Here is a 27,966-nt window from a genome sequence, read left to right on the forward strand (position 1 = left end):
CTTTCCAAAATGGGGTCATTTGGGGGGTATTTATACTATCCTGGGATTCTAGCACCTCATGAAACATGACAGGTGCTCAGAAAAGTCAGAGATGCTTCAAAATGGGAAAATTCACTATTTGCACCATAGTTTATAAACGCTATAACTTTTACCCAAACCAATAAATATACACGTATTGGATTTTTTTTAAATCAAAGACATGTAGCACAATAAATATGAACAAAAATGTATATAGAAAGTTTACTTCATTTGAAAAATGTCAGCACAGAAAGTTAAAAAAAATCTTTTTTTTGACAAAATTCACGTCTTTTTTGATGAATATAATACAAACTAAAAATCACAGCAGCAACTAAATAGCACCAAAAGAAAGCTGTATTAGTGACAAGAAAAGGAGGTAAAATTCATTTAGGTGGTAGGTTGTATGATCTACCAATAAACAATTAAAACTGCAGAGGTCTGAATGGAAAAAAAGTGTCTGGTCCTTAAGGGGTTTTAAGACTGCAGTCCTTAAAGAGACTCTGAAGCGAGAATAAATCTCGCTTCAGAGCTCATAGTTAGCAGGGGCATACGTGCCCCTGCTAAAACGCCGCTATCCCGCGGCTAAACGGGGGTCCCTTCACCCCCAACCCCCCCCCCCCCCCTGCAAAATCAACGACCGACTTGGTCGTAAATTTTGCTCTTCCTGGAGGCAGGGCTAATGGCTGCAGCCCTGCCTCTCAGCGCGTCTATCAGACGCGCATCGTCGCCTCTCCCCCGCCCCTCTCAGTGAAGGAAGACTGAGAGGGGCGGGGGAGAGGCGGAGGTACGCGTCTGATAGACGCGCAGGAGGCAGGGCTGCGGCGGTTAACCCTGCCCCAATGCGGAAGCGCTCCCCCGCTGTACGGAGGGGATTTGGGGAATCAGGGACCCCCGTTAAGCCGCGGGCTAGTGGCGTTTTAGCAGGGGCACACAGGCCCCTGCTATCTATGAGGTCTGAAGCGAGATTTATTCTCGCTTCAGACTCTCTTTAAGTGGTTAAAGGATAGAGATGTAGCGAACGGTTCGCTAGCGAATGGTTCCAGGCGAACTTTGGTGGTTCGCGTTCGCCTGGAGCAGGCGAACTTTTGCGGAAGTTCGATTCGCCCCATAATGCACTATGAGGGTCAACTTTGACCCTCTGCATCACAGTCAGCAGGCACATTGTAGCCATTCAGGCTACACTAAGCTCTGGAGCCCCACCCCCCCTTATATAAGGCAGGCTCGCTGGCCATGACACTCACTCGTGTGCCTGCTGCAAATAGACAGACTAGGGAGAGCTGCTGCAGATTTTTTCTCCTAGGGAAAGATTAGTTAGGCTCTTGGCTTGCTCCTGGCTGATTGTTATTGCTAAAATAGCACCCCTCAACAGCTCTTTTGAGAGCTAATGTTTTCTTGATGTGTTTTTTTTTTGTGTGTGTTGCTCAGTGCTCACTGACACTAACATTATACAGCACTATCTGTTGCAGCTGGACCTTGGTAACTGTTATTACTGTGCCAGCCAGGCCCTGCCTACCTATCTATACTGGGACACCTACCTATGCCTACCTAACTACTGGGGCACCTACTTACCTATACGGAGACACCTACCTACCTATACTAGGGGACCTACCTATGCCTACCTACCTATACTGGGACTCCTACCTATGCCTAGCTAACTACTGGGACACCTACCTATGCCTACCTACCTATACTGGGTCTCCTACCTATGCCTAGCTAACTACTGGGACACCTACCTATGCCTACCTACCTATACTGGGTCTCCTACCTATGTCTAGCTAACTACTGAGGCACCTACCTATGCCTACCTACCTTTACTGGGACTCCTACCTATGCCTACCTACCTATACTGGGACTCCTACCTATGCCTAGCTAACTACTGGGACACCTACCTATGCCTAGCTAACTACTGGGACACCTACCTATGCCTACCTACCTATACTGGGTCTCCTACCTATGCCTACCTAACTACTGGGACACCTACCTATGCCTACCTACCTATACTGGGTCTCCTACCTATGTCTAGCTAACTACTGAGGCACCTACCTATGCCTACCTACCTATACTGGGACTCCTACCTATGCCTACCTACCTATACTGGGACTCCTACCTATGCCTAGCTAACTACTGGGACACCTCCCTATGCCTACCTACCTATACTGAGTCTCCTACCTATGCCTAGCTAACTACTGGGACACCTACCTATGCCTACCTACCTATACTGGGTCTCCTTCCTATGTCTAGCTAACTACTGAGGCACCTACCTATGCCTACCTACCTATACTGGGACTCCTACCTATGCCCACCTACCTATACTGGGACTCCTACCTATGCCTAGCTAACTACTGGGACACCTACCTATGCCTAGCTAACTACTGGGACACCTACCTATGCCTACCTACCTATACTGGGTCTCCTACCTATGCCTAGCTAACTACTGGGACACCTACCTATGCCTACCTACCTATACTGGGTCTCCTACCTATGTCTAGCTAACTACTGAGGCACCTACCTATGCCTACCTACCTATACTGGGACTCCTACCTATGCCTACCTACCTATACTGGGACTCCTACCTATGCCTAGCTAACTACTGGGACACCTACCTATGCCTACCTACCTATACTGGGTCTCCTACCTATGCCTAGCTAACTACTGGGACACCTACCTATACTGGGTCTCCTACCTATGTCTAGCTAACTACTGGGACACCTACCTATGCCTACCTACCTATACTGGGTATCCTACCTTTGCCTAGCTAACTACTGGGACACCTACCTATGCCTACCTACCTATACTGGGTCTCCTACCTATGTCTAGCTAACTACTGAGGCACCTACCTATGCCTACCTACCTATATTGGGACTCCTACCTATGCCTACCTACCTATACTGGGACTCCTACCTATGCCTAGCTAACTACTGGGACACCTACCTATGCCTACCTACCTATACTGGGTCTCCTACCTATGCCTAGCTAACTACTGGGACACCTACCTATGCCTACCTACCTATACTGGGTCTCCTACCTATGTCTAGCTAACTACTGAGGCACCTACCTATGCCTACCTACCTATACTGGGACTCCTACCTATGCCTACCTACCTATACTGGGACTCCTACCTATGCCTAGCTAACTACTGGGACAACTACCTATGCCTAGCTAACTACTGGGACACCTACCTATGCCTACCTACCTATACTGGGTCTCCTACCTATGCCTAGCTAACTACTGGGACACCTACTTATGCCTACCTACCTATACTGGATCTCCTACCTATGTCTAGCTAACTACTGAGGCACCTACCTATGCCTACCTACCTATACTGGGACTCCTACCTATGCCTACCTACCTATACTGGGACTCCTACCTATGCCTAGCTAACTACTGGGACACCTACCTATGCCTACCTACCTATACTGGGTCTCCTACCTATGCCTAGCTAACTACTGGGACACCTACCTATGCCTACCTACCTATACTGGGTCTCCTACCTATGTCTAGCTAACTACTGAAGCACCTACCTATGCCTACCTACCTATACTGGGACTCCTACCTATGCCTACCTACCTATACTGGGACTCCTACCTATGTCTAGCTAACTATTGGGACACCAACCTATGCCTACCTACCTATACTGAGTCTCCTACCTATGCCTAGCTAACTACTGGGACACCTACCTATGCCTACCTACCTATACTGGGCCTCCTACATATGTCTAGCTAACTACTGAGGCGCCTACCTATGCCTACCTACCTATACTGGGACTCCTACCTATGCCTACCTACCTATGCCTAGCTAACTACTGAGGCACCTACCTATGCCTACCTACCTATACTGGGACTCCTACCTATGCCTACCTACTGTGATGATTTGCTCAGCTGCCTGTGCAGGCAGGCAGCCCGCCCTTTGACCATTGTGTAGGTTTGCATGCTGCAGGACTCTGGAAAGAAGAGCTTCTGTCAGTTTTGCAGCTTGTGCTTGCAGAGGAATTTGCATACGTTGTCATGCAAATTGCCTGACCACATTGATTGGAGGCGTGTACTATAAGTACTATGTCTTTCCCACAATGCTTCGCTGGTCATAAGGATTTCGTCCTATGTAACACTCCTGGTGGGGTGTCAGCGTTACTCTCTGTTTGAAGATCAGCTTAGAGTAATTCCTGAATCTGCGCTAGGCAGGTTTCCCTAGTGCAGTTAGGATTGTTTATCTGTTTGTTTGTTCTGTTGCCATTGTCCTGTCCCAACAGTGGTCGACAGGAAATGGTTCTGATCTCTGTTCTTGGAGTATAGCTGGTGCAGCGGTTGCTACCAGCTATCTCTTCTGATCTGTCTCTTTGGATCGCGCTAGCCACTTTTCGCTAGCGCTGTGGATCCTTCTGTTCTGTCTCCTGGGATCGCGCTAGCCACTTTTCGCTAGCGCTGTGGATCCTTCTGTTCTGTCTCCTTGGATCGCGCTAGCCACTTTTCGCTAGCGCTGTGGATCCTTCTGTTCTGTCTCCTGGGATCGCGCTAGCCACTTTCCGCTAGTGCTGTGGATCCTATCTCTCGCTTGTCCCCGTTTTCGTGTGTCTGTCTTGTCTGCTACGCTTGCTGGAGGCTCGGTGAGGTAACCGTTAAGCAAGCGCTCGCGTTCTCTGTTTCATGTTTGTCTGTTAATGGTTAGTTAGGCGTGCTTGTCTCTATTGTGCTTATCACGTGGAGACCGCGCATAACCGCGTGCACTGTTGCGAATGAGTGCGGTGTTCGCGGTTAGCTAGCGTTTGTTATTTTCCGCATCTCCTCATTATTTTATTTGCTGTGCCTTTGCTACCCTCGTATTCTATTCTGATCTGCCTTGTGTCACGTCTGGCGATCGCACCTCTCGCGATCGCGTTCCTATTTCATATCTGCTGTTGTGTGTGCGCGGTCGCGGGGTGGCGACTGGATTGGCGTACACACATACAACCTGTCCCTTTGCTCATTGCTTGTGGAGGATTTCCGCCGTGTCAGCGCACGCGTTGTGCGCTGATCACGGAGAAAGTTCCACAATCGTTACAGTATGACCAGCCCAACCCAAAACCCCAGTGTAGACGGAATTTCTGATTTGTACGATTTTGTCGAGTTTGGGTCCTGTGTCTTTAAGAGCTTTAAAAGGCTAAATTCAGAGACCAAGGCGGAATTTCTTTCTGAATGTGTGAGGTTTTGTCTGAATCCCACCTTTCAGATTTCTGATCCGTCCACGTCGGCTCTTCTTTTTGCCTATGTGCTCTTAAAAGACGATTTGTTCACCTGGGTATATGATCTGTTAAAAATCAATTCCTGGAATGATAATCTGTATCAGTTTCTTGCAGTGATATTCTCTCACTGGTTTAAATTGCCTGGCTTGCCACCTGCTCTGATTGAGTGTGTAGCTGCTAATAGGTCAGCTGATCTTTCCCTTCCATGCAAAACCTTTCAGTATGACAATCAGTTCAATGTGTCTGTTGCCACTTCAGGTTTTAAACAGCAGACATGCAAAGTTGCAAAAAAGGGAAAAACTAAAAAGCGCAAGCATCTGAATAAAACACTCCCTAATGATGTGTATGATGATGTTGCTCAATCTCCAGGTTTTTTACCCCAATCCAAAGCTGATGTGGATCCTGCTGTAGGTAGGATCGCACACTATATTAAAGCAGTTAAAAAATCTGTTCTTGTTCCTGAACTCCACCCCTATGGAGATTATCTGGATACTGGCCTGTTTGAACCCCTATTTGCTTCCTGGGATGTTGGGGCCTTGCTGGAGGAATTCGATTTTGATTGGAAAGCCTTTTGCGATTTTTACATCGCAAAAAGCGAAGATGTCTTGAATGCTTGTCTTGATTCTATGTACCTTCTGATTGATTCCGATGAATGTGACAAGGATGATGTGGATCTGGTGATCTATGTATGGCAAACGATTTTGGATGAGTTGCACACACACCAACCAATTGATTCCAATAAAGAGACATCGTTGTCGGATGATTGTTCCTGCCTTTCTGGTGTAAAGCATGAGAGTCTTGACTTTGTGCAACCTGAAATGAATGAGTATGCCGCTGTGGTTGATTCCTGTGCGAATCCTGAAGGATTCTCTCCTGACAGTGTGCAGTTTGAATCTGTGCGATCTGATGCCTGTTTCTCGGATGTTCCTGCAGATTGTGATCGGCATGAGTCTGCCGGTTTCCTCAAGGATGTGTGGGATCCTTTGTCATTTAGAAACAGATCTTTGAGATCTTCCATCTGTGACCCTGCTATGGGGAAAGTTTCTCGACTGTGCAGCGTCAAAAGTAAAATTAATATGCCTAATAAAGTTTATCCTGTTGATGTCGCTATTTCTTCTGCAAATGATTCCCTGTCTCACCCTGTTCTCACCTGTAAGGGCCCGTTGCCTGGAGACAGTTGCTCCAGTGTTTCGGTCCTAGATGCCTTGCAGTCTGCACCGCAGATCGCGGAGGTTTGCGCTATGGAAGCATCAGTTTCACAACCTAAAGTGAATTTTGATTCGCAGGTTTTGCGTTCTGATTCCTCGGATTCGACATTGTTAGCCGAATCTAAGAGTGAGACAGCGCTTCGGTTTTGCGAATCTGATGCTGAACCTTCTTTGCCTTATTCAGAGACGCTTTCTCTGAGCCTGCCCTGTACCATGAATAACAAAATGATGTCCAATCACACTGACATTTGGGAGTCCCTTTCTTGCTTTGAAGAAAGTTCTTACTCTCCACCCTGTACTCTGGATGAGTCAATATTGCCTTGTACAATATCTCCTGCCCTGCCCCTAGAAGCTCGTCTAGGTATTGCTGCTATTTTTACCTGTCTTTCTGCAGTTTTGGAGTTGCAAGCTAGTTTGACTGCTACGCAGAATTCTGGGTGCAGCGAGATTAAAGTTAGGGAGTCAGTGTGTGGTCCAGTGAATATTCCTGTACGTTCCACTCATGATGATGAAATTCAGTCTCAGTTTATGGTGGAACCTTCCCTGGGACATCTCCCCTGTTCTCAAAATAAAGTTCCAGTTTTGCCCTGTAACATGGATAGTACAGAATCCTTCTTAGAAAACTTGAAAAATGATGTTCCTGAGGTCTTGTTTGATGTTCTGGAGGTCTCCGAGTTCCTCCCAAAGGGTGCAGAACTTGTAGGAGATGTCTCCTGCCCCCCAAGTCCTTCTGAGGTGTTACCCTCTTCCGTAGGCATTGCTGCCTTGCTGGCTACCTTTTCAGCTCTGATGGAGCTTCACTCATATGTAGTCAATAAAGATATTATTGTCACAGAAATTTCTGAATTTGTATCCGAGTCTTCTTTTGAAAGTCCAGTGCCTGTGACCTCCACTCATGATGATTCTCTGTCCGGTACTGGTTTTGGTCTTGTCGTGCCGGACTCTGAGGTTGGCAGTTCCCCGACATGTCCTGAGGTTTTCTCCTGTGCTGGTGTACCCCAGTGTGCTCTGTGACCCAGAAAGCCCAAGTGTGCCTCGGTTACCAGCGTACTCAGATGCTTCCTCGGTGGAGACATGCTCTGATATGGCCTGCCTGCTTGCATGCCCAGAAGTGGTCCCTGAAAGTCTTGATCTTGATGGGTGTCCTCGTAATTCTGAATCCGGAATTGTCATTGGTTCCATGGGGGTTCTTGGTAATTCTCCTTGTGAGCCTGGTGATTGTTCTGCCCTCTTGGGATCTCTGTGGAGCTTCAAAAGGTTCTGGGAGAGATCCGGGAGAAATTTTGCTTGGTACCCTGGATAAGATCAACGGTGGCTTTTGTGTTGTAAGGGACACTTCGAACAGGTATTGTGGCAGGTTTGGTATTTTCGGACGCTCCTTGGAAGGTGGTGGGTATTGTCTGGAGGGTGTCGATGGCTTCTTCTCTGGCGTTCACAGTCTTGATGGGTGTTATACTGAGACTGGTAGTACTGATGGGCATGTTTTGGTGGCTTCTGTTTCCGATGAGGTCGGTTTCGGGTGGACTGACTCTGGAATTGGACCTTGTCGGGCTGCCCCGACCTTCATGAGTCTTCAGTTTGAGTCTGTTGCTAATAGCAGTTTTGAGGGTCGTCTGGAATTCGACCCCGGAGGGGGGGGGGGGGGGGGTTGTACTGTGATGATTTGCTCAGCTGCCTGTGCAGGCAGGCAGCCTTTTGACCATTGTGTAGGTTTGCATGCTGCAGGACTCTGGAAAGAAGAGCTTCTGTCAGTTTTGCAGCTTGTGCTCGCAGAGGAATTTGCATACGTTGTCATGCAAATTGCCTGGCCACATTCATTGGAGGCGTGTACTATAAGTACTATGTCTTTCCCACAATGCTTCGCTGGTCATAAGGATTTCGTCCTATGTAACACTCCTGGTAGGGTGTCAGCGTTACTCTCTGTTTGAAGATCAGCTTAGAGTAATTCCTGAATCTGCGCTAGGCAGGTTTTCCCTAGTGCAGTTAGGATTGTTTATCTGTTTGTTTGTTCTGTTGCCATTGTCCTGTCCCAACGGTGGTCGACAGGAAATGGTTCTGATCTCTGTTCTTGGAGTATAGCTGGTGCAGCGGTTGCTACCAGCTATCTCTTCTGATCTGTCTCTTTGGATCGCGCTAGCCTCTTTTCGCTAGCGCTGTGGATCCTTCTGTTCTGTCTCCTGGGATCGCGCTAGCCACTTTTCGCTAGCGCTGTGGATCCTTCTGTTCTGTCTCCTTGGATCGCGCTAGCCACTTTTCGCTAGCGCTGTGGATCCTTCTGTTCTGTCTCCTGGGATCGCGCTAGCCACTTTCCGCTAGTGCTGTGGATCCTATCTCTCGCTTGTCCCTGTTTTCGTGTGTCTGTCTTGTCTGCTACGCTTGCTGGAGGCTCGGTGAGGTAACCGTTAAGCAAGCGCTCGCGTCCTCTGTTTCATGTTTGTCTGTTAATGGTTAGTTAGGCGTGCTTGTCTCTATTGTGCTTATCACGTGGAGACCGCGCATAACCGCGTGCACTGTTGCGAATGAGTGCGGTGTTCGCGGTTAGCTAGCGTTTGTTATTTTCCGCATCTCCTCATTATTTTATTTGCTGTGCCTTTGCTACCCTCGTATTCTATTCTGATCTGCCTTGTGTCACGTCTGGCGATCGCACCTCTCGCAATCGCGTTCCTATTTCATATCTGCTGTTGTGTGTGCGCGGTCGCGGGGTGGCGACTGGATTGGCGCACACACATACAACCTGTCCCTTTGCTCATTCTCATTTGCAATCGCCTCTCTTGCGATTGCGTTCTGCGCTTCGTACAATTACTGTCTGGCATTTGTGGAGGTACAGAGGATTGGTTCCACTGCACTCCCCAGCGCCATCTGCCGACAGGAATTTCCCTCTACAGGTGCGTAGCACCTTTTGCTGGGTGCCTGCAATTACACGCTTGTGGAGGATTTCCGCCGTGTCAGCGCACGCGTTGTGCGCTGATCACGGAGAAAGTTCCACAATCGTTACACCTACATACAAGAAGATAATAAGGTTGTTGCTTCATTGTGGACAGACCAAATTTGATCAGCTGGACAGTCACTGTTGTTCTATCATTGAGCTACCACAGCCCGGCGACCATATGGGCTGGAAAACTGCCACGGCCTGCACTCTGGCCATGTTGCGCATCAGTCCAGCACGGCCGTCACTACGCAAATAGCTGTTTGCAGTGCGTTACACAGTGAGTTTGGTGTGTCAGTGTGAAGCAGTACTCTAATTACACTCCGTGATTGATGTATACACATGCAAGATGTTTGAAAGCACTTTAGGCCTGCAATTTAGCATTTAATGTGATTTCTGCCCTTAAAACGCTGCTTTGCGTCAAATCCAGATTTTTCCCCGGGACTTTGGACTATCCCACTCCGCCATGCCCCCTCCAGGTGTTAGACCCCTTGAAACATGTTTTCCATTACTTTTGCGGCCAGCATTATTTTTTCTATTTTTCAAAGTTCGCCTCCCCATTGAAGTCTATTGCGGTTCGCGAACTTTTACGCGAACCGAACCTTCCGCGAAGGTTCGCGAACCGAGAATCGGAGGTTCGCGACATCACTATTAAAGGACAACCGAGGTGACATGTGACAAGATGAGATAGACATGTGTATGTACAGTGTCTAGAGCACAAATAACTAGGTTGTGTTCCTTTTTTTTTCTCTGCCTGAAAGAGTGTAACATCAGGTATGAAAGTGACAGTTTCTATCCGGGTCGGGACTGGGTCGTACTGGGTCAGACTATAGCATAACCCCTTACTGATAAGTAATTACTGGCATAAAATACTTCCTGTCATTAAATGGCTTCCTGGAGCAGGAAAGAGATAAAAAGGGTCAATAATTCATATCTTTGAGCTCTGGCATACGTCAATGAAGGTGTTATTGAGCAGAGACAATGAAACAGTAAAAACTTAAAAACTAGATTTACATATAAAATAAAACTGTGGGATATGTAAAAAAAAAAGTAATTTTTAGGTGAAGCAGGATAGATACAATTGTTTTTCTCATCAGTTAATTTTCATCTCGGATGTCCTTTAAGATGACTGTCACATGTTACAAAGTGGCAAAACAAACCTGGTTAAGTAAAAACTCTAGCTCCAGCAGCAATTCTGTTGAATCTAAATTTATTTTCTGTCAGTCATGTTAAGGTACAACTCTGCCTGTAGCAGTGCATGGGCATGCCATGCCACACCATGTCCATTGCTGGAGGGCATGGGAGTTTTCAATTAACACGCTCCTTTTGAAAGTGTTCAGTAATAATAGAGAAATCAGATAAGGACCCCCTCTCTGGCCACTGAGTACTTTCTTAAGTCTCAAACACAAGGTACAAGTTTCCATCAGATCGACGAGTTGCATCGTGTGTAGACATCCAAATGGTTTCCGATCGATAATGCAATGGATTTTGCGTTGCTAACTACCCAAAATCGATTGCGAATCCGATCGGACCGATCGGAAATCATCTGATCGATCCGTTGCTCTGATGGAAAATTGGAAGTGTGTACCCAGCTTAAGGAGAATCCGAGTTGGGGAGATGGTGGGCAGATGGGACACAGAGGCATGTTGCCTGCCTCATGACATGCCTCTGTGTCCCCCCACTGCCGCTCTCTGCCCCCCACACCGCCACGCTATAGCCCCCCCGAGATTAGCCACAATATTTGTCGGTATCTCAGCAGTAAACACAGGGAGAGGGATTCCCTGTTCAAAACGCCTGCACGGTTTCCAGAGCTGCCATTGGCAGTTCTCTTTCCCTGGTCACGCCCCCTGCTGCTTCCCCATCTCCCTGCACACTGTGAGAGACACACAGTCTCTCCTTGCAGCGTTGTGACGTGAAAGTGGGCCAGTGCGGCCCAGAGGAGTGGAGGGGAGCGGCGTTTTTTGCGGCTACCCGATCCGCTCTGCCCCCCGGATCAGGTAGCCTACTTTTTCTTTCTTTTTTTTGGTATGGTTTAGAAGAGAACACATGTGGGAGCCCTCATATTTTTCTCACTACAGTTGTCCTTTAAGAGCTCTTAGCCATTGGTCATAAGTAGACAAATCTGAACATGGCCTGCTGATGGTGATGAGGGACCCTGCTGTGGTTGTAACATAGCAGCACACCTTGCTGATTTTTGTTTTTCAAATGATGATTTCCTTGGTTCTGTGGCACTCCAAGGGATAAGTATCTCATCAGATCACAGCCCCATGGTGCACATTCTTAGAAACATATTTCTTGATGACTGTTCCAATACTCCTACTACAATCCTTATCAACAGCAGTTCTTGTCCTGTAGGAAATACTCATTTTAATAGATATTTGGCTTAATGTTATTTAAAGTATCTGTAATTGGGGTCTTTTCATCACTCTACTAACAGTTCACTAAAGTGAGTTTTCCCACCAGAGAGTGGTTTTCATCCTTCTCTACTCTGTACAGACATGGAGGAAAATCAGTCTTTACTTGACTGCCACTGTAACCTTGCAAATCAAATTAACATGTGTTTTCAAAAGAACCACCTACAGTGGTACATAGAATGCTGTTTGAGGTCAGTACAATATTGATTTACAATATTTACCTGTGTAACATCAGGTATCCAACATATTATTTGCAGAGCTTATCTTAACTATGAAAACAGGTGTACTGCATTACTGCAGAAATGAAATGTGCAATTGGATCAAAGGGCAATTCAGATATTTAAAAGGTTGGGCCTGTGAGCGAGACAGATCTCGTATATCTCCTGGGAAATGTTACATAGTTACATAGTTATTTGGGGTGAAAAAAGACATACGTCCATCGTGTTCAACCAGAATATGTGAATACTCACTTCACAACGTAGGAAGATGGATCCCAGCGATGTCCTACTATGACCCCAATTCACCTTCCTGCCGGCAGGTATACACAATGGCACATGACGGGCGTGAACGAGAGTTCAAGCGGTTGCAGTACTTTGCGCGGGAGTCAGTGGGGATCTTAAATCCGATCTGTTGTGATGGTCATTGTCGCCATGTGTCATAGTTACATAGTTATTTTGGTTGAAAAAAGACATACGTCCATTGAGTTCAACCAGTACAAAGTACAACTCCAGCCTGCTCCCTCACATATCCCTGTTGATCCAGAGGAAGGCGAAAAACCCTTACAAGGCATGGTCCAATTAGCCCCAAAAGGGAAAAATTCCTTCCCGGCTCCAGATGGCAATCAGATAAAATCCCTGGATCAACATCATTAGGCATTACCTAGTAATTGTAGCCATGGATGTCTTTCAACGCAAGGAAAGCATCTAAGCCCCCTTTAAATGCAGGTATAGAGTTTGCCATAACGACTTCCTGTGGCAATGCATTCCACATCTTAATCACTCTTACTGTAAAGAACCCTTTCCTAAATAAATGGCTAAAACGTTTTTCCTCCATGCGCAGATCATGTCCTCTAGTCCTTTGAGAAGGCCTAGGGACAAAAAGCTCATCCGCCAAGCTATTATATTGCCCTCTGATGTATTTATACATGTTAATTAGATCCCCTCTAAGGCGTCTTTTCTCTAGACTAAATAAACCCAGTTTATCTAACCTTTCTTGGTAAGCGAGACCTTCCATCCCACGTATTAATTTTGTTGCTCGGCTCTGCACCTGCTCTAAAACTGCAATATCTTTTTTGTAATGTGGTGCCCAGAACTGAATTCCATATTCCAGATGTGGCCTTACTAGAGAGTTAAACAGGGGCAATATTATGCTAGCATCTCGAGTTTTTATTTCCCTTTTAATGCATCTCAAAATTTTGTTAGCTTTTGCTGCAGCGGCTTGACATTGAGTACGATTTTTTAACTTGTTGTCGATGAGTACTTGTAAGTCCTTCTCCAAGTTTTATGTCCCCAACTGTATCCTATTTATTTTGTATGGTGCTAGACCATTGGTACGACCAAAATGCATGACTTTACATTTTTCAACATTGAATTTCATCTGCCATTTATGTGCCCATATAGCGATCCTATCCAGATCCTGTTGCAATATGACACTATCTTCCTGAGAGTTAATGATTCTGCACAATTTTGTATCATCTGCAAAAATAGCAACATTGCTCACTACTGCATCTACTAGGTCAGGGGTCTGCAACCTTTAAGACATAAAGAGCCACTTGGACCCGTTTCCGAAAAGAGAAAAAAAACTGGGAGCCGCAAAACCATTATAAAACAAATCGTTAGCAGATATGACCCCCATATGCACAAATCGTTAGCAGATATGACCCCCATATGCACAAATCGTTAGCAGATATGACCCCCATATGCACAAATCGTTAGCAGATATGACCCCCATATGCACAAATCGTTAGCAGATATGACCCCATATGCACAAATCGTTAGCAGATATGACCCCCATATGCACAAATCGTTAGCAGATATGACCCCCATATGCACAAATCGTTAGCAGATATGACCCCCATATGCACAAATCGTTAGCAGATATGTCCCCCATATGCACAAATCGTTAGCAGATATGACCCCCATATGCACAAGCATTACACTGCAGGGCTACGGGAAAATGGCCGCCCGAAATCCTGCACTGCACTGGTCCGGCGGCCTCTCTGATAGGCTGCCGGCCAGCGACAGCACACGTCACACGTGCGCCGCAGCCACTGACAGCCGGCTCCGGAGCCGCGGCAAAGGTGAAAAAGAGCCGCATGCGGCTCCGGAGCCGCGGGTTGCAGACCCCTGTACTAGGTCATTAATAAACAAAATTGAAGAGCACTGGACCCAGTACAGACCCCTGTGGGACCCCACTGCTAACTGTCTCCCATTTTGAGTATGATCCATTGACCTCAACTCTTTGTTTTCTGTCTATTAGCCAGTTCCCTATCCATGCACACAGACTCCTCCCCAGTCCTTGCATCCTCAACCTTTGCACCAGACTTTTGTGGAGAACAGTGTCGAAGGCCTTTGCAAAGTCCAAGTATATCACATCTACAGCATTCCCAATATCCATATTAGCGTTCACTACCTCATAAAAGCATGTTAGTCAAACAGGACCAGTCTTTAGTAAACCCATGTTGATGCTGAGAAATAAGATTATTTTCTACTATGAAGTCATGTATAGTATCTCTTAGTAACCCCTCAAATAGTTTGCATACAACTGATGTTAAGCTTACAGGTCTAGAATTTCCTGGATCTGATTTTTTTGCCCTTCTTAAATAATGGGAAAATGTGGGCTGTATGCCAATCCACTGGGACTCTGCCAGTTGCAAGAGAGTCACAAAAGATAAGATAAAGGGGTTTATCTATAACTGAACTTAATTCCCTTAGGACCCGAGGATGCATGCCATCCGGGCCAGGTGCCTTGTCTATTTTTAATTTATTTAGTCTTGCCTTCACTTCTTCCTGCGTTAAGTATTTAATATTATAGTTAGAAGATTGAGACTCTTCTGCCTCTGTAATTTGCAACAGTGCTGTTTCCTTTGTGAAGACAGAAGCAAACAAAGCATTTAATAACTCTGCCTTACCTTGGTCATCCACCATTGAGTTCCCACCCTCATCCTTTAGGAGTCCTATACAGTCAACCTTTCTTTTTTTAGAGTTGATGTACTTGTAAAACTTTTTTGGGTTAGATTTGATATCCCTAGCGATTTGATTTTCAGCTTCGATCTTTGCCAGCCTAATTTCTTTTTTACAATTTTTATTGCACTCCTTATAATTGCTTAGTGCAGCCTCGGTCCCCTCCTGTTTTTAGGACCTTATAGGCATTCTTTTTCCTCTTCATTTTATCCCTAACCTTTCTATTCATCCATAGAGGCCTTTTTTATTCCTAGACATTTTGTTTCCATATGGGATATACATACTACAATATTGATTGAGAATAAGTTTAAAAGCTTGCCATTTCCCTTCAGTGTCCTCCCCTTGTAGTACATTATCCCAGTTCACCAAACTTAGTGCCTGCCTAATTTGACTGAACTTTGCTTTTCTAAAATTCATAGTTTTAGTGGTCCCGCTGCCCCGTAACCTATCAGTCACCAGATCAAACGTTATCATGTTGTGATCACTATTTCCCAAATGTTCTTGAACCTGCACATTTGATACATTATCTGGTCTATTAGAAATGATCAGATCCAGTAACGCATTCCCCCTAGTTGGTTCCGTTACCATATGAGTCAAGTAATTGTCCTGTAGTGCTGCCAGAAATTTGCTGCTTTTACCAGAATGGGTAGCCTCAATACCCCAGTCAATGTCTGGAAAGTTGAAGTCGCCCATAACTATGACCTCATTTTTACTTGCAGCTTTTTCAATCTGCTGTAGTAATCGCAGTTCTGCAGCTTCATTAATATGAAGTGGTCTGTAGCATACCTCAATAAGCAATTGGCAACTTTTATTTCCACCATGAATATTTACCCAAACGGACTCCACATCTTTGCAATCTTCTTCCATCTCATTGTTGAGGACAGCTGTAAAAGAATTCTTAACAAAGAGACAAACCCCTCCACCTTTTTTCCCTGTTCTATCCCTCCTAAACACATTGTATCCTTTTAAATTAGTTATCGAGTCATGGCTTTCATCCATCCATGTCTCGGTTATTCCCACAATGTCATAGCCTTTGTCATTCAGAATGAACTCTAGTTCGTCTATTTTATTTGCAAGGCTTCGAGCATTGGTTACCATGCACTTTATATTTTTACCACCACATTTACCAATTTTGTTTACATGAAATGGGCTACTTGAAGTTTTACCAACCTCCTTAATCTTTACACTGTCTCCACCCCCTCTCCACCCCCCATAATGTTAGGCTCCCACTGTCTTTTTATCTTATCTTGTCTACATATTGAGACTTTATCCTCCCGCCTCCCCCCAGATCCTAGTTTAAAATCTTCTCCAACCGTTTAGCCATCTTCTCCCCCAATGCAGCTGCACCCTCCCCATTAGGTGCAGCCCATCCCTGCTGTAGAACCTGTAGCCGACTGCAAAGTCTGCCTAGTTCTCCAGGAACCCAAACCCTTCCTTCCTACACCAATTTCTCAGCCACTTATTTAACTCCCTAAGCTCCCTCTGTCTCTCAGATGTAGCATGGGGCACTGGCAGTATTTCAGAGAACACCACCTTGGAGGTCCTTGCTTTAAGTTTATCTCCAAGTACCTGAAAATCATTTTTGAGGACCTTCCATCTCCCACTAACTTTGTCATTGGTGCCAATGTGTACCATGACAGCTGGGTCTTCCCCAGCCCCACTCAATTATCTGTCAATTCTTTCCGCTACATGCCGAACCCGAGCACCCGGGAGGCAACAGACTGTACGGCATTCACGGTTTCTTTGACAGATTACCCTATCTGTGTCGCCAATAGTCGTTTGCGTAATCTTGCGCTTGTACCGACGTCAAGAGATCACAGAAACAATCGCTCAGTGCTCAATAAATCGCAGGTTAGTGAAATTCACTCACTTGGCATACAGACACCGATATTCAATTTCTTGAGCAAGGTACACACATCCAATTTTGGTTGCCCAATGTTTGGCCAATTTTATTACCTCTATGTATTATGAGGGCCAGCATATTTTGAATACTATGAACAGATTGTGTAAGTAATCCCTCATACTACAAGAAAGCGATAACATTGGCCAATTGTTGGAATATGAAAATGAATGTGTGTACTAGGCTTAAAAAAGTTATAACATTCAAAACATTTTTGGATAGTTAAAGTGAATCTCCATCCTAAAATATAAAATCCGTCAGCACTGCTGTAATGAAAAGTTATATTTAACTCCGGAGTCTTGTCCCACAAAGCCGCCTAGAAGAACCCACATCACTACACTTCCGGCGCTTGGCCCCACCTCCCCTCTCTCCTCCAAGAAAAACGTAAAGCTAATTACTGCATTAAATTGCTGGGCATTTTTTCTCGGAGGAGAAAGGGGAGGCGGGGCCAAGTGGAAGTGTAGTGATGCGGGGTCTTCGGGTCGGCTTCACGGGACAAGACTCCAGAGGTAAATATAACTTTTCATTACAGCAGCGCTGACATATTTTGTATTTCAGGATGGAGATTAACTTTAACCATTAAACGACCGTGTCACTTCAATGGGCATGGAAGCAGCGGCAGCCCCAGGACCGCCCATCGCGGCGTCAAGTCTTGGGGCGGGGTTTGCAGGAGATTGTGCAAACTGATGCACGCGCATCTCTGCTTGAATGACGGAGCTCCGCTCCGCCATCAGTCTCCCAGCGCCGATCGCTGCTAGGAGACTGTTACTGTGTATAGCGCTGCGATCTACGGCGGTGCTGTACTGGGGACAATCATGTGACATGGCTGTCCCCTCTAGAGGCCCAAGAGCAATCGGCTGTCATAGGCTGATGCCTATGACAGCAGATCACTGTGATTGGGGGGGGGGGGGGGATGATTTAAGAAAACAGTAAGTTTAAAAATAAAACAAATAAATATTTATAAAACAAACAAACACTGCACCACCAATCAGAGCCCACCAACAGAAATATCTGTTGGTGGGCAGAAAAGGGGGGGCTCACTTGTGTGCTGAGTTGTACGGCCCTGCAGCGAGCACTTAAAGCTGCAGTGGCCTAATTGGTAGAAAATAGCCTGGTCTCTAGGGGGTGTAAGCCTACGGTCCTCAAGTGGTTAAATACTGAAAGTCAAAGTCAAGTCAAAGTCCTTCAAAATGTGTGACAAAATCATCCGACTCTTCAGTTTATGAATTCGCCGACTCCATCTCCTCAACTCCTCTAATTTGCATATAACAATCTTGTTGATTGAAAGTATGAAACATAAAAGGCATTTCACCACTGCCAAAACTTAGGAATTTGAAAGCTATATTAAGATGGCCTCTGCTGTTAGGAACAATAAGCTCGTGTTCAGGAAGCTGACACTTTACCCTGTCGGACATCCCAGCCTGTCATTGCCAACGTAAATGCCCCAGCATGTTGTCTGTATAATAAGATTCATCTGAGCCCCATATTAGCTGCATTCCAGAATGTATCTCTACCACCTTGAAGAAGAAGGCCTCTGCCTTTTCTATATTGGATATATTCAGATCAGCTAAATCTTATTAACTACTCTAAGACCGCTCCACGCCAATGGGCGTGGCCGTGACGGCAGCCCCAGGACCGCCTAACACCAATTGGCGTCAGGTCCTGGAGCCGGCTACTGAATGAGATCGTGTGCACCCTGCGCGCATCTCCTTCTCGGGGGCGGAGCTCTGCCCCGTCTTCAGTCTCCAAGCGGCTATTGCCGCTCGGGAGACTGTTAGACGGCACAGTACAGTGCTGCGATCAGCAGCAGCGCTCTGCTGGGGACAGCCATGTGACACGGCTGTCCCTCTGGGGGACAAGAGAGCGATCGGCTCTCATAGGCAGAAGCCTATGAGAGCCGATCGCGTGATTGGCCGGCGGGGGGGGGAGGGAGGGGATTGGAGGAAAAAAACATAGTAAAAAATATTAAAAACATATGAACATAAATATTTATTTAAAACAAAATAAACACGAGGGGGGCGATCAGATCCCACCAACAGAGAGCTCTGTTGGTGGAGAGAAAAGAGGGGGGGGGGGGGAATCACTCGTGTGCTGATGTGTACGGCCCTGCAGCTTTGCCTTAAAGCTGCAGTGGCCAATTAGGGAAAAAAACTGCCTGGGCTTTAGTGGGTTTACCACTGTGGTCCTCAAGTGGTTAAACAGAGTTGGGACATTCTTACTTTTAAGCATTAGTGTACCTATGTGTATTTTTTTTTTTTTTTTTATACAAAAGAGATGCATTTTAATTAAACTTAGGACATACGTAATGGTTGTAGAGTAGCTTATAAATAGAAATCAAAACTAGTTCTTGGTAAGAGTACTTGTAGATAGTACAGACAGAATTAAAGAACATCGATCATCAGGCCCTAGGCAATCTAACTGTGGGTACATTCTTCATGCACGATCTGAACCAGGTTTACGATTGATAGACAACACCTCTGCATTCAATATGCACAACATTCACAGTGTATGCACAACAGCACTGCGGGGAGTGCATATATACAGTGGAGGAAATAATTATTTGACCCCTCACTGATTTTGTAAGTTTGTCCAATGACAAAGAAATGAAAAGTCTCAGAACAGTATCATTTCAATGGTAGGTTTATTTTAACAGTGGCAGAGAGCACATCAAAAGCAAAATCCAAAAAATAACCTTAAATAAAAGATAGCAACTGATTTGCATTTCATTGAGTGAAATAAGTTTTTGAACCCCTACCAACCATTAAGAGTTCTGGCTCCCACAGAGTGGTTAGACACTTCTACTCAATTAGTCACCCTCATTAAGGACACCTGTCTTAACTAGTCACCTGTATAAAAGACACCTGTCCACAGAATCAATCAATCAAGCAGACTCCAAACTCTCCAACATGGGAAAGACCAAAGAGCTGTCCAAGGATGTCAGAGACAAAATTGTAGACCTGCACAAGGCTGGAATGGGCTACAAAACCATTAGCAAGAAGCTGGGAGAGAAGGTGACAACTGTTGGTGCGATTGTTCGAAAATGGAAGGAGCACAAAATGACCATCAATCGACCTCGCTCTGGGGCTCCATGCAAGATCTCACCTTGTGGGGTGTCAATGGTTCTGAGAAAGGTGAAAAAGCATCCTAGAACTACACGGGAGGAGTTAGTGAATGACCTCAAATTAGCAGGGACCACAGTCACCAAGAAAACCATTGGAAACACATTACACCGCAATGGATTAAAATCCTGCAGGGCTCGCAAGGTCCACCTGAATGAACACCTGAATGATTCTGTGAGTGACTGGGAGAAGGTGCTGTGGTCTGATGAGACCAAAATAGAGCTCTTTGGCATTAACTCAACTCGCTGTGTTTGGAGGAAGAAAAATGCTGCCTATGACCCCCAAAACACCGTCCCCACCGTCAAGCATGGGGGTGGAAACATTTTGCTTTGGGGGTGTTTTTCTGCTAAGGGCACAGGACAACTTAATCGCATTAACGGGAAAATGGACGGAGCCATGTATCGTGAAATCCTGAACGACAACCTCCTTCCCTCTGCCAGGAAACTGAAAATGGGTCGTGGATGGGTGTTCCAGCACGACAATGACCCAAAACATACAGCAAAGGCAACAAAGGAGTTGCTCAAGAAGAAGCACATTAAGGTCATGGAGTGGCCTAGTCAGTCTCCGGACCTTAATCCAATAGAAAACCTATGGAGGGAGCTCAAGCTCAGAGTTGCACAGAGACAGCCTCGAAACCTTAGGGATTTAGAGATGATCTGCAAAGAGGAGTGGACCAACATTCCTCCTAAAATGTGTGCAAACTTGGTCATCAATTAAAAGAAACGTTTGACCTCTGTGCTTGCAAACAAGGGTTTTTCCACTAAGTATTAAGTCTTTTATTGTTAGAGGGTTCAAAAACTTATCTCACTCAATGAAATGCAAATCAGTTGCTATCTTTTATTTAAGGTTATTGTTTCGATTTTCCTGTTGATGTGCTATCTGCCACTGTTAAAATAAACCTACCATTGAAATGATACTGTTCTGAGACTTTTCATTTCTTTGTCATTGGACAAACTTACAAAATCAGTGAGGGGTCAAATAATTATTTCCTCCACTGTATATATATATATATATATACAGTATAGTACTAGTGTGTAACTTATTGTAGTCACCAACCCCAAATTTTGTGCTAATTAATAATAGTGAGGACATAAAAGCTTAAATATTTTTTCCTTTTAATCAGTTCCACCTGCCCAAACGCCCTTCTGATGTTTTGGGCTTCAGTAGCATCTGAATCACACACCTGAAACAAGCATGTGATGTGAATACAAATACCTGATCTGCATACTTCTTAAGGGTCAGTGGCTTAAATTATTGGAGGCAGAAAATCAACAGGACAGCCAGTCAAGCAGCATTGTTTGCAAGGAAATAAATATGGAAGCCTCCATATCCCTTCTCTATAGGGGCTCTTTCCAGTTTCATTCTGTGATGGCTCAGGATTTCATTAGTGTTGGCCCAAGTCGGTTATATTTTTATATACATTCCCTTTTGGGTAATATTTCATTGTGAATGTTATGTACCTGAAAAAAAATGCTTTCGGCACATTGCCTCCAAAGAGCTTCCGATCTTGGTTTATTTTGGCAGTACTTTTCATAAATCTGAAGGTCTTCTTTCTACATAACACAAAAATAAATATACATACAGTAAGTATTCCTACTAATTCTAACACAGATCACAATCATTTTAGCAGAAATGTTACTAATGCAAAATGTCAATAATGCTACTAATCCTAAATTATTATTTTTTTATTTATATAGTGCCAACATCTTCCATAGCACTGTACATAGTACAGAACAAATATTGGGGAACATAGGTACATGAGAAATTAAAGAGACTGTACAGCTATGACATTTAATAGTAGAAATACAAATACATACATAGTTAATGTGTAGTTTGTGATATCTCTAAAGTTGATACATGTTCATATGGTAAATTACAGCACTATATAATAATCCTACTGTCCTTAAGTCCTCCTGTGTGCCAGCTCATACCAGTGGGCTCATGCGTCGGGTCGCGACTGTGCATGTATTGTGGGGGGCGTCACAGCTGTGCGCGTGGCTGTGGACAGTTGCCTAGCGTCTATTATTAAATGGGTGTGGTTTTTCACTAATATATATATCTACAGGGCTAGATTTACCATAAGGCACTGTAGGCACGTTCCTTCAGGCACCTGATGATAGAAAGGCGGCTCAATTCGCTCCCTGAGTTCCTCCCTCCCTCTTTGCCTGTGCAGAGTCCAGATAGGAATGTAAATGAGAGGTTACTCACACGGCTCTCGACATTGCACTGACAAGATCTCCCTTCAGTTGGGGGCAACCTAAAGCGAACCTTAAGTCAGAAAAAAAAAATGACTTTACTCACCTGGGGCTTCCAATAGCCCCCTGCAGCTGTCCGGTGCCCTCGCCGTGTCCCTCCGATCCTCGTATCCCCATCGGCAGCCACTTCCGGTTTCGCCGTCAGGAGCAATCACTGGGAACGCGAGTGATTCTTCGCGTTCCCAGCGACAATTGCGCCCTCTACGCTGCTATATGCTTCATGCTATATGCTATAGCAGCATAGAGGCCGCAATTGTAGCTGGGAACGCGAAGAATCACTCACGTTCCCAGCCTGTCGGTGAAACCAGAAGTGGCTGCCGGCAGGGACAGGAGGATCGGAGGGACACGGCGAGGGCACCGGACAGCTGCAGGGGGCTATTGGAAGCCCCAGGTGATTAAAAGTCATTTTTTTTTCTGACTTAACCACATAACGACCGCCCCCAGCCGATGGGCGGCGGCAAAGTCTGGGCCCAAACGACCGCAATACGCCCATCGGCGGGGGCGGCTGCGGGAGTGGCTATGCGGCGATCGCGTCATTCGTGACGCGATCAGCCGCCGGGGACTGGCTCCGCCCCCCGTTCGCCGTAACCCGCCGGCCGTTCGGAAGCGCCGGCGGGTTACTGGCATCCGGATCGCCGCTGCAACAGTGTATAATAGGCTTTGTAATGTATACAAAGCCTATTATACTGGCTGCCTCCTGCCCTGGTGGTCCCAGTGTCCGAGGGACCACCAGGGCAGGCTGCAGCCACCCTAGTCTGCACCAAACACACTGATTTCCCCCCCCCCTGCCCCCTGATCGCCCACAGCACCCCTCAGACCCCCCCCCTGCCCACCCCCCAGACCACTGTTTGCACCCAGTCACCCTCCTAATCACCCATCAATCACTCCCTGTCACTATCTGTCAACGCTATTTTTTTTTTAAGTCCCTAATCTGCCCCCTACTCCCTCCTGATCACCCCCCCACCCCTCAGATTCTCCCCAGACCCCCCCCAGACCCCCCCCCCCCCCCGTGTACTGTATGCATCTATCCCCCCTGATCACCTGTCAATCACCTGTCAATCACCTGTCAATCACCTGTCAATCACCCGTCAATCACCCCCTGTCACTGCCACCCATCAATCAGCCCCTGATCTGCCCCTTGCGGGCAATCTGATCACCCCCCCACACCAATAGATCGCCCGCAGATCCGACATCAGATCACCTCCCAAATCCATTGTTTACATCTATTCTCTCCTCTAAACACCCACTAATTACCCATCAATCACCCCCTATCACCACCTGTCACTGTTACCCATCAGATTAGACCCTAATCTGCCCCTTGCGGGCACCCAATCACCTGCCCACACGCTCAGATTGCCCTCAGACCCCCCCCTTATCAATTCGCCCGTGCAATATTTACATCTGTTCTCCCCTGTAATAACCCACTGATTACCTGTCAATCACCCATCAATCACCCCCTGTCACTGCCACCCATCAATCACCCCCTGTCACTGCCACCCATCAATCAGCCCCTAACCTGCCCCTTGCGGGCAATCTGATCACCCACCCACACCAATAGATCGCCCGCAGATCCGACATCAGATCACCTCCCAAATCCATTGTTTACATCTATTCTCTCCTCTAAACACCCACTAATTACCCATCAATCACCCCCTATCACCACCTGTCACTGTTACCCATCAGATTAGACCCTAATCTGCCCCTTGCGGGCACCCAATCACCCGCCCACACCTCAGAACGCCCTCAGACCCCAGCCCTGATCACCTCGCCAGTGCATTGCTTGCATCTATTTCCCCCCTCTAATCACACCTTGAGACACCCATCAATCACCTCCTGTCACCCCCTAGCACACCTACCCATCAGATCAGGCCCTAATTTGCCCCGTGTGGGCTCCTGATCACTCGGCCAAACCCTCAGATCCCCCTCAGACCCCCTTCCGATCACCTCCCCAGTGCATTGATTGCATCTATTTTCCCCTCTAACCGCCCCCTGAGACACCCATCAATCACCTCCTGTCACCCCCCTAGCACTCCTATCCATCAGATCAGGCCCAATACATCCTGTCATCTAAGAGGCCACCCTGCTTATGACCGATTCCACAAAATTTGCCCCCTCATAGACCACCTGTCATCAAAATTTGCAGATGCTTATACCCCTGAACAGTCATTTTGAGAAATTTGGTTTCCAGACTACTCACAGTTTTGGGCCCGTAAAATGCCAGGGCAGTATAGGAACCCCACAAGTGACCCCATTTTAGAAAGAAGACACCCCAAGGTATTCTGTTAGGTGTATGATGAGTTCATAGAATATTTTATTTTTTGTCAAAAGTTAGCGGAAATTGGATTGTTATTGTTTTTTTCACAAAGTGTCATTTTTCACTAACTTGTGAGAAAAAATAAAATCTTCTATGAACTCACCATACCCCTAACGGAATACCTTGGGGTGTCTTCTTTCTAAAATGGGGTCACTTGTGGGGTTCCTATACTGCCCTGGCATTTTAGGGGCCCTAAACCGTGAGGAGTAGTCTAGAAAACAAATGCCTCAAAATGACCTGTGAATAGGACGTTGGGCCCCTTAGCGCACCTAGGCTGCAAAAAAGTGTCACACATGTGGTATCGCCATACTCAGGAGAAGTAGTATAATGTGTTTTGTGGTGTATTTTTACACATACCCATGCTGGGTGGGAGAAATCTCTCTGTAAATGGACAATTGTGTGTAAAAAAAATCAAAAATGTGTCATTTACAGAGATATTTCTCCCACCCAGCATGGTTATATGTAAAAATACACCACAAAACACATTATACTACTTCTTCTGAGTACGGCGATACCACATGTGTGACACTTTTTTGCAGCCTAACTGTGCTAAGGGGCCCAAAGTCCAATGAGTACCTTTAGGATTTCACAGGTCATTTTGAGACATTTGGGTTCAAGACTACTCCTCACGGTTTAGGGCCCCTAAAATGCCAGGGCAGTATAGGAACCCCACAAGTGACCCCATTTTAGAAAGAAGACACCCCAAGGTATTCTTTTAGGTGTATGATGAGTTCATAGAAGATTTTATTTTTTGTCACAAGTTAGCGGAAATTGATATGTATTGTTTTTTTTTTCACAAAGTGTCATTTTCCGCTAACTTGTGACAAAAAAAAAATCTTCTATGAACTCACCATACTCCTAACAGAATACCTTGGGGTGTCTTCTTTCTAAAATGGGGTCACTTGTGGGGTTCCTATACTGCCCTGGCATTTTAGGGGCCCTAAACCGTGAGGAGTAGTCTAGAATCCAAATGCCTCAAAATGACCTGTGAATAGGACGTTAGGCCCCTTAGCGCACCTAGGTTGCAAAAAAGTGTCACACATGTGGTATCGCCGTACTCAGAAGAAGTAGTATAATGTGTTTTGGGGTGTATTTTTATACATACCCATGCTGGGTGGGAGAAATCTCTCTGTAAATGGACAATTGTGTGTAAAAAAAATCAAATAATTGTCATTTACAGAGATATTTCTCCCACCCAGCATGGGTATGTGTAAAAATACACCCCAAAACACATTATACTACTTCTCCTGAGTACGGCGGTACCACATGTGTGGCACTTTTTTGCACCCTAAGTGCGCTAAGGGGCCCAAAGTCCAATGAGTACCTTTAGGATTTCACAGGTCATTTTGCCACATTTGGTTTCAAGACTACTCCTCACGGTTTAGGGCCCCTAAAATGCCAGGGCAGTATAGGAACCCCACAAATGACTCCATTTTAGAAAGAAGACACCCCAAGGTATTCCGTTAGGAGAATGGCGAGTTCATAGAAGATTTTATTTTTTGTCACAAGTTAGCGGAAAATGACACTTTGTGAAAAAAAACAATTACAATCAATTTCCGCTAACTTGTGACAAAAAAAAAAAATCTTCTATGAACTCACCATACATCTAACGGAATACCTTGGGGTGTCTTCTTTCTAAAATGGGGTAATTTGTGGGGTTCCTATACTGTCCTGGCATTTTAGGGGCCCTAAACCGTGAGGAGTAGTCTTGAAACGAAATTTCTCAAAATGACCTGTGAAATCCTAAAGGTACTCATTGGACTTTGGGCCCCTTAGCGCAGTTAGGGTGCAAAAAAGTGCCACACATGTGGTATCGCCGTACTCAGGAGAAGTAGTATAATGTGTTTTGGGGTGTATTTTTCCACATACCCATGCTGAGTGGGAGAAATATCTCTATAAATAGACAATTGTGTGTAAAAAAAATAAAAAAATTGTCATTTACGGAGATATTTCTCCCACCCAGCATGTGTATGTGTAAAAATACACCCCAAAACACATTATACTACTTTTCCTGAGTACGGCAATACCACATGTGTGGCACTTTTTTGCGGCCTAACTGCGCTAAGGGGCCCAAAGTCCAATGAGCATCTTTAGGCTTTACAGGGGTGCTTACAATTAGGCACCCCCCAAATGCCAGGACAGTAAACACACCCCACAAATGACCCCATTCTGGAAAGTAGACACTTCAAGGTATTCAGAGAGGAGCATAGTGAGTCCGTGGCAGATTTCATTTTTTTTTGTCGCAAGTTAGAAGAAATGGAAACTTTTTTTTTTTTTTTTTTTTGTCACAAACTGTCATTTTCCGCTAACTTGTGACAAAAAATAAAATCTTCTATGAACTCACCATGCCTCTCACTGAATACTTTGGGATGTCTTCTTTCCAAAATGGGGTCATTTGGGGGGTATTTGTACTATCCTGGAATTTTAGCCCCTCATGAAACATGACAGGTGCGCAGAAAAGTCAGAGATGCTTGAAAATGGGAAAATTCACTTTTTGCACCATAGTTTGTAAACGCTATAACTTTTACCCAATCCAATAAATATACACTGAATGGTTTTTTTTTTATCAAAGACATGTAGCAGAATAACTTTCGCGCTCAAATGTATAGGAAATTTTACTTTATTTGAAAAATGTCAGCACAGAAAGTTAAAAAAGTCATTTTTTTGACAAAATTCATGTCTTTTTTGATGAATATAATAAAAAGTAAAACTCGCAGCAGCAATCAAATAGCATCAAAAGAAAGCTGTATTAGTGACAAGAAAAGGAGGTAAAATTCATTTAGGTGGTAGGTTTTATGACCGAGCAATAAACCGTGAAAGCTGCAGTGGTCTGAATGGAGAAAAAGGCTCTGGTCCTTAAGGGGCGAAAAGACTGTGGTCCCGAAGTGGTTAAGGATCACTTTAATACTAAGGGCCACTTGTAGCTACCTAAAGCTGGTAAAGGAAGTAGGGGAGAAGTGACATCTGGGCCAGCCAGCACACTTCCGGTGCGGTTTAGCAAGGGTTTGTAGGGTCATGGAGGGTGAAGTCTAGGTTGCCAGGACATCTGTGCCTATGTGCCTATGTGCCTACAGGCTCCTGTGATGTAAATCTGGGCCTGTATATATATATATATATATATATGTATGTGTGTGTGTGTGTGTGTGTGTGTGTGTGTGTGTGTGTGTGTGTGTGTGTGTGTGTGTGTGTGTGTGTAGGTGTGTGTGTGTGTAGGTGTGTGTGTGTGTGTGTGTGTGTAGGTGTGTGTGTGTGTAGGTGTGTGTGTGTGTGTGTGTGTGTAGGTGTGTGTGTGTGTGTGTGTGTGTAGGTGTGTGTGTGTGTGTGTGTGTGTGTGTGTGTGTGTGTAGGTGTGTGTGTGTGTAGGTGTGTGTGTGTGTAGGTGTGTGTGTGTGTGTGTGTGTGTGTGTGTGTAGGT

General features: G+C 45.5%; 2 protein-coding genes across 7 annotated transcripts in view; one reads left to right on the forward strand and one right to left on the reverse strand.

The window, feature by feature from the left end:
- Positions 1-27,966, reverse strand: part of MCF2L2 (MCF.2 cell line derived transforming sequence-like 2) — a 448,572-nt gene that overhangs the window by 146,239 nt on the left and 274,367 nt on the right. For all 5 annotated transcript variants that reach the window (XM_068281097.1, XM_068281096.1, XM_068281100.1 and 2 more), the window contains exon 19: positions 21,443-21,535. In XM_068281097.1, the coding sequence (XP_068137198.1) occupies positions 21,443-21,535 (93 nt within the window). The remainder of the gene's footprint in view (positions 1-21,442; positions 21,536-27,966) is intronic.
- Positions 1-27,966, forward strand: part of B3GNT5 (UDP-GlcNAc:betaGal beta-1,3-N-acetylglucosaminyltransferase 5) — a 197,032-nt gene that overhangs the window by 62,128 nt on the left and 106,938 nt on the right. The window lies entirely within an intron of this gene.

This window comes from Hyperolius riggenbachi, chromosome 4 (assembly GCF_040937935.1).
Source record: "Hyperolius riggenbachi isolate aHypRig1 chromosome 4, aHypRig1.pri, whole genome shotgun sequence".
Lineage (NCBI taxonomy): Eukaryota > Metazoa > Chordata > Amphibia > Anura > Hyperoliidae > Hyperolius > Hyperolius riggenbachi.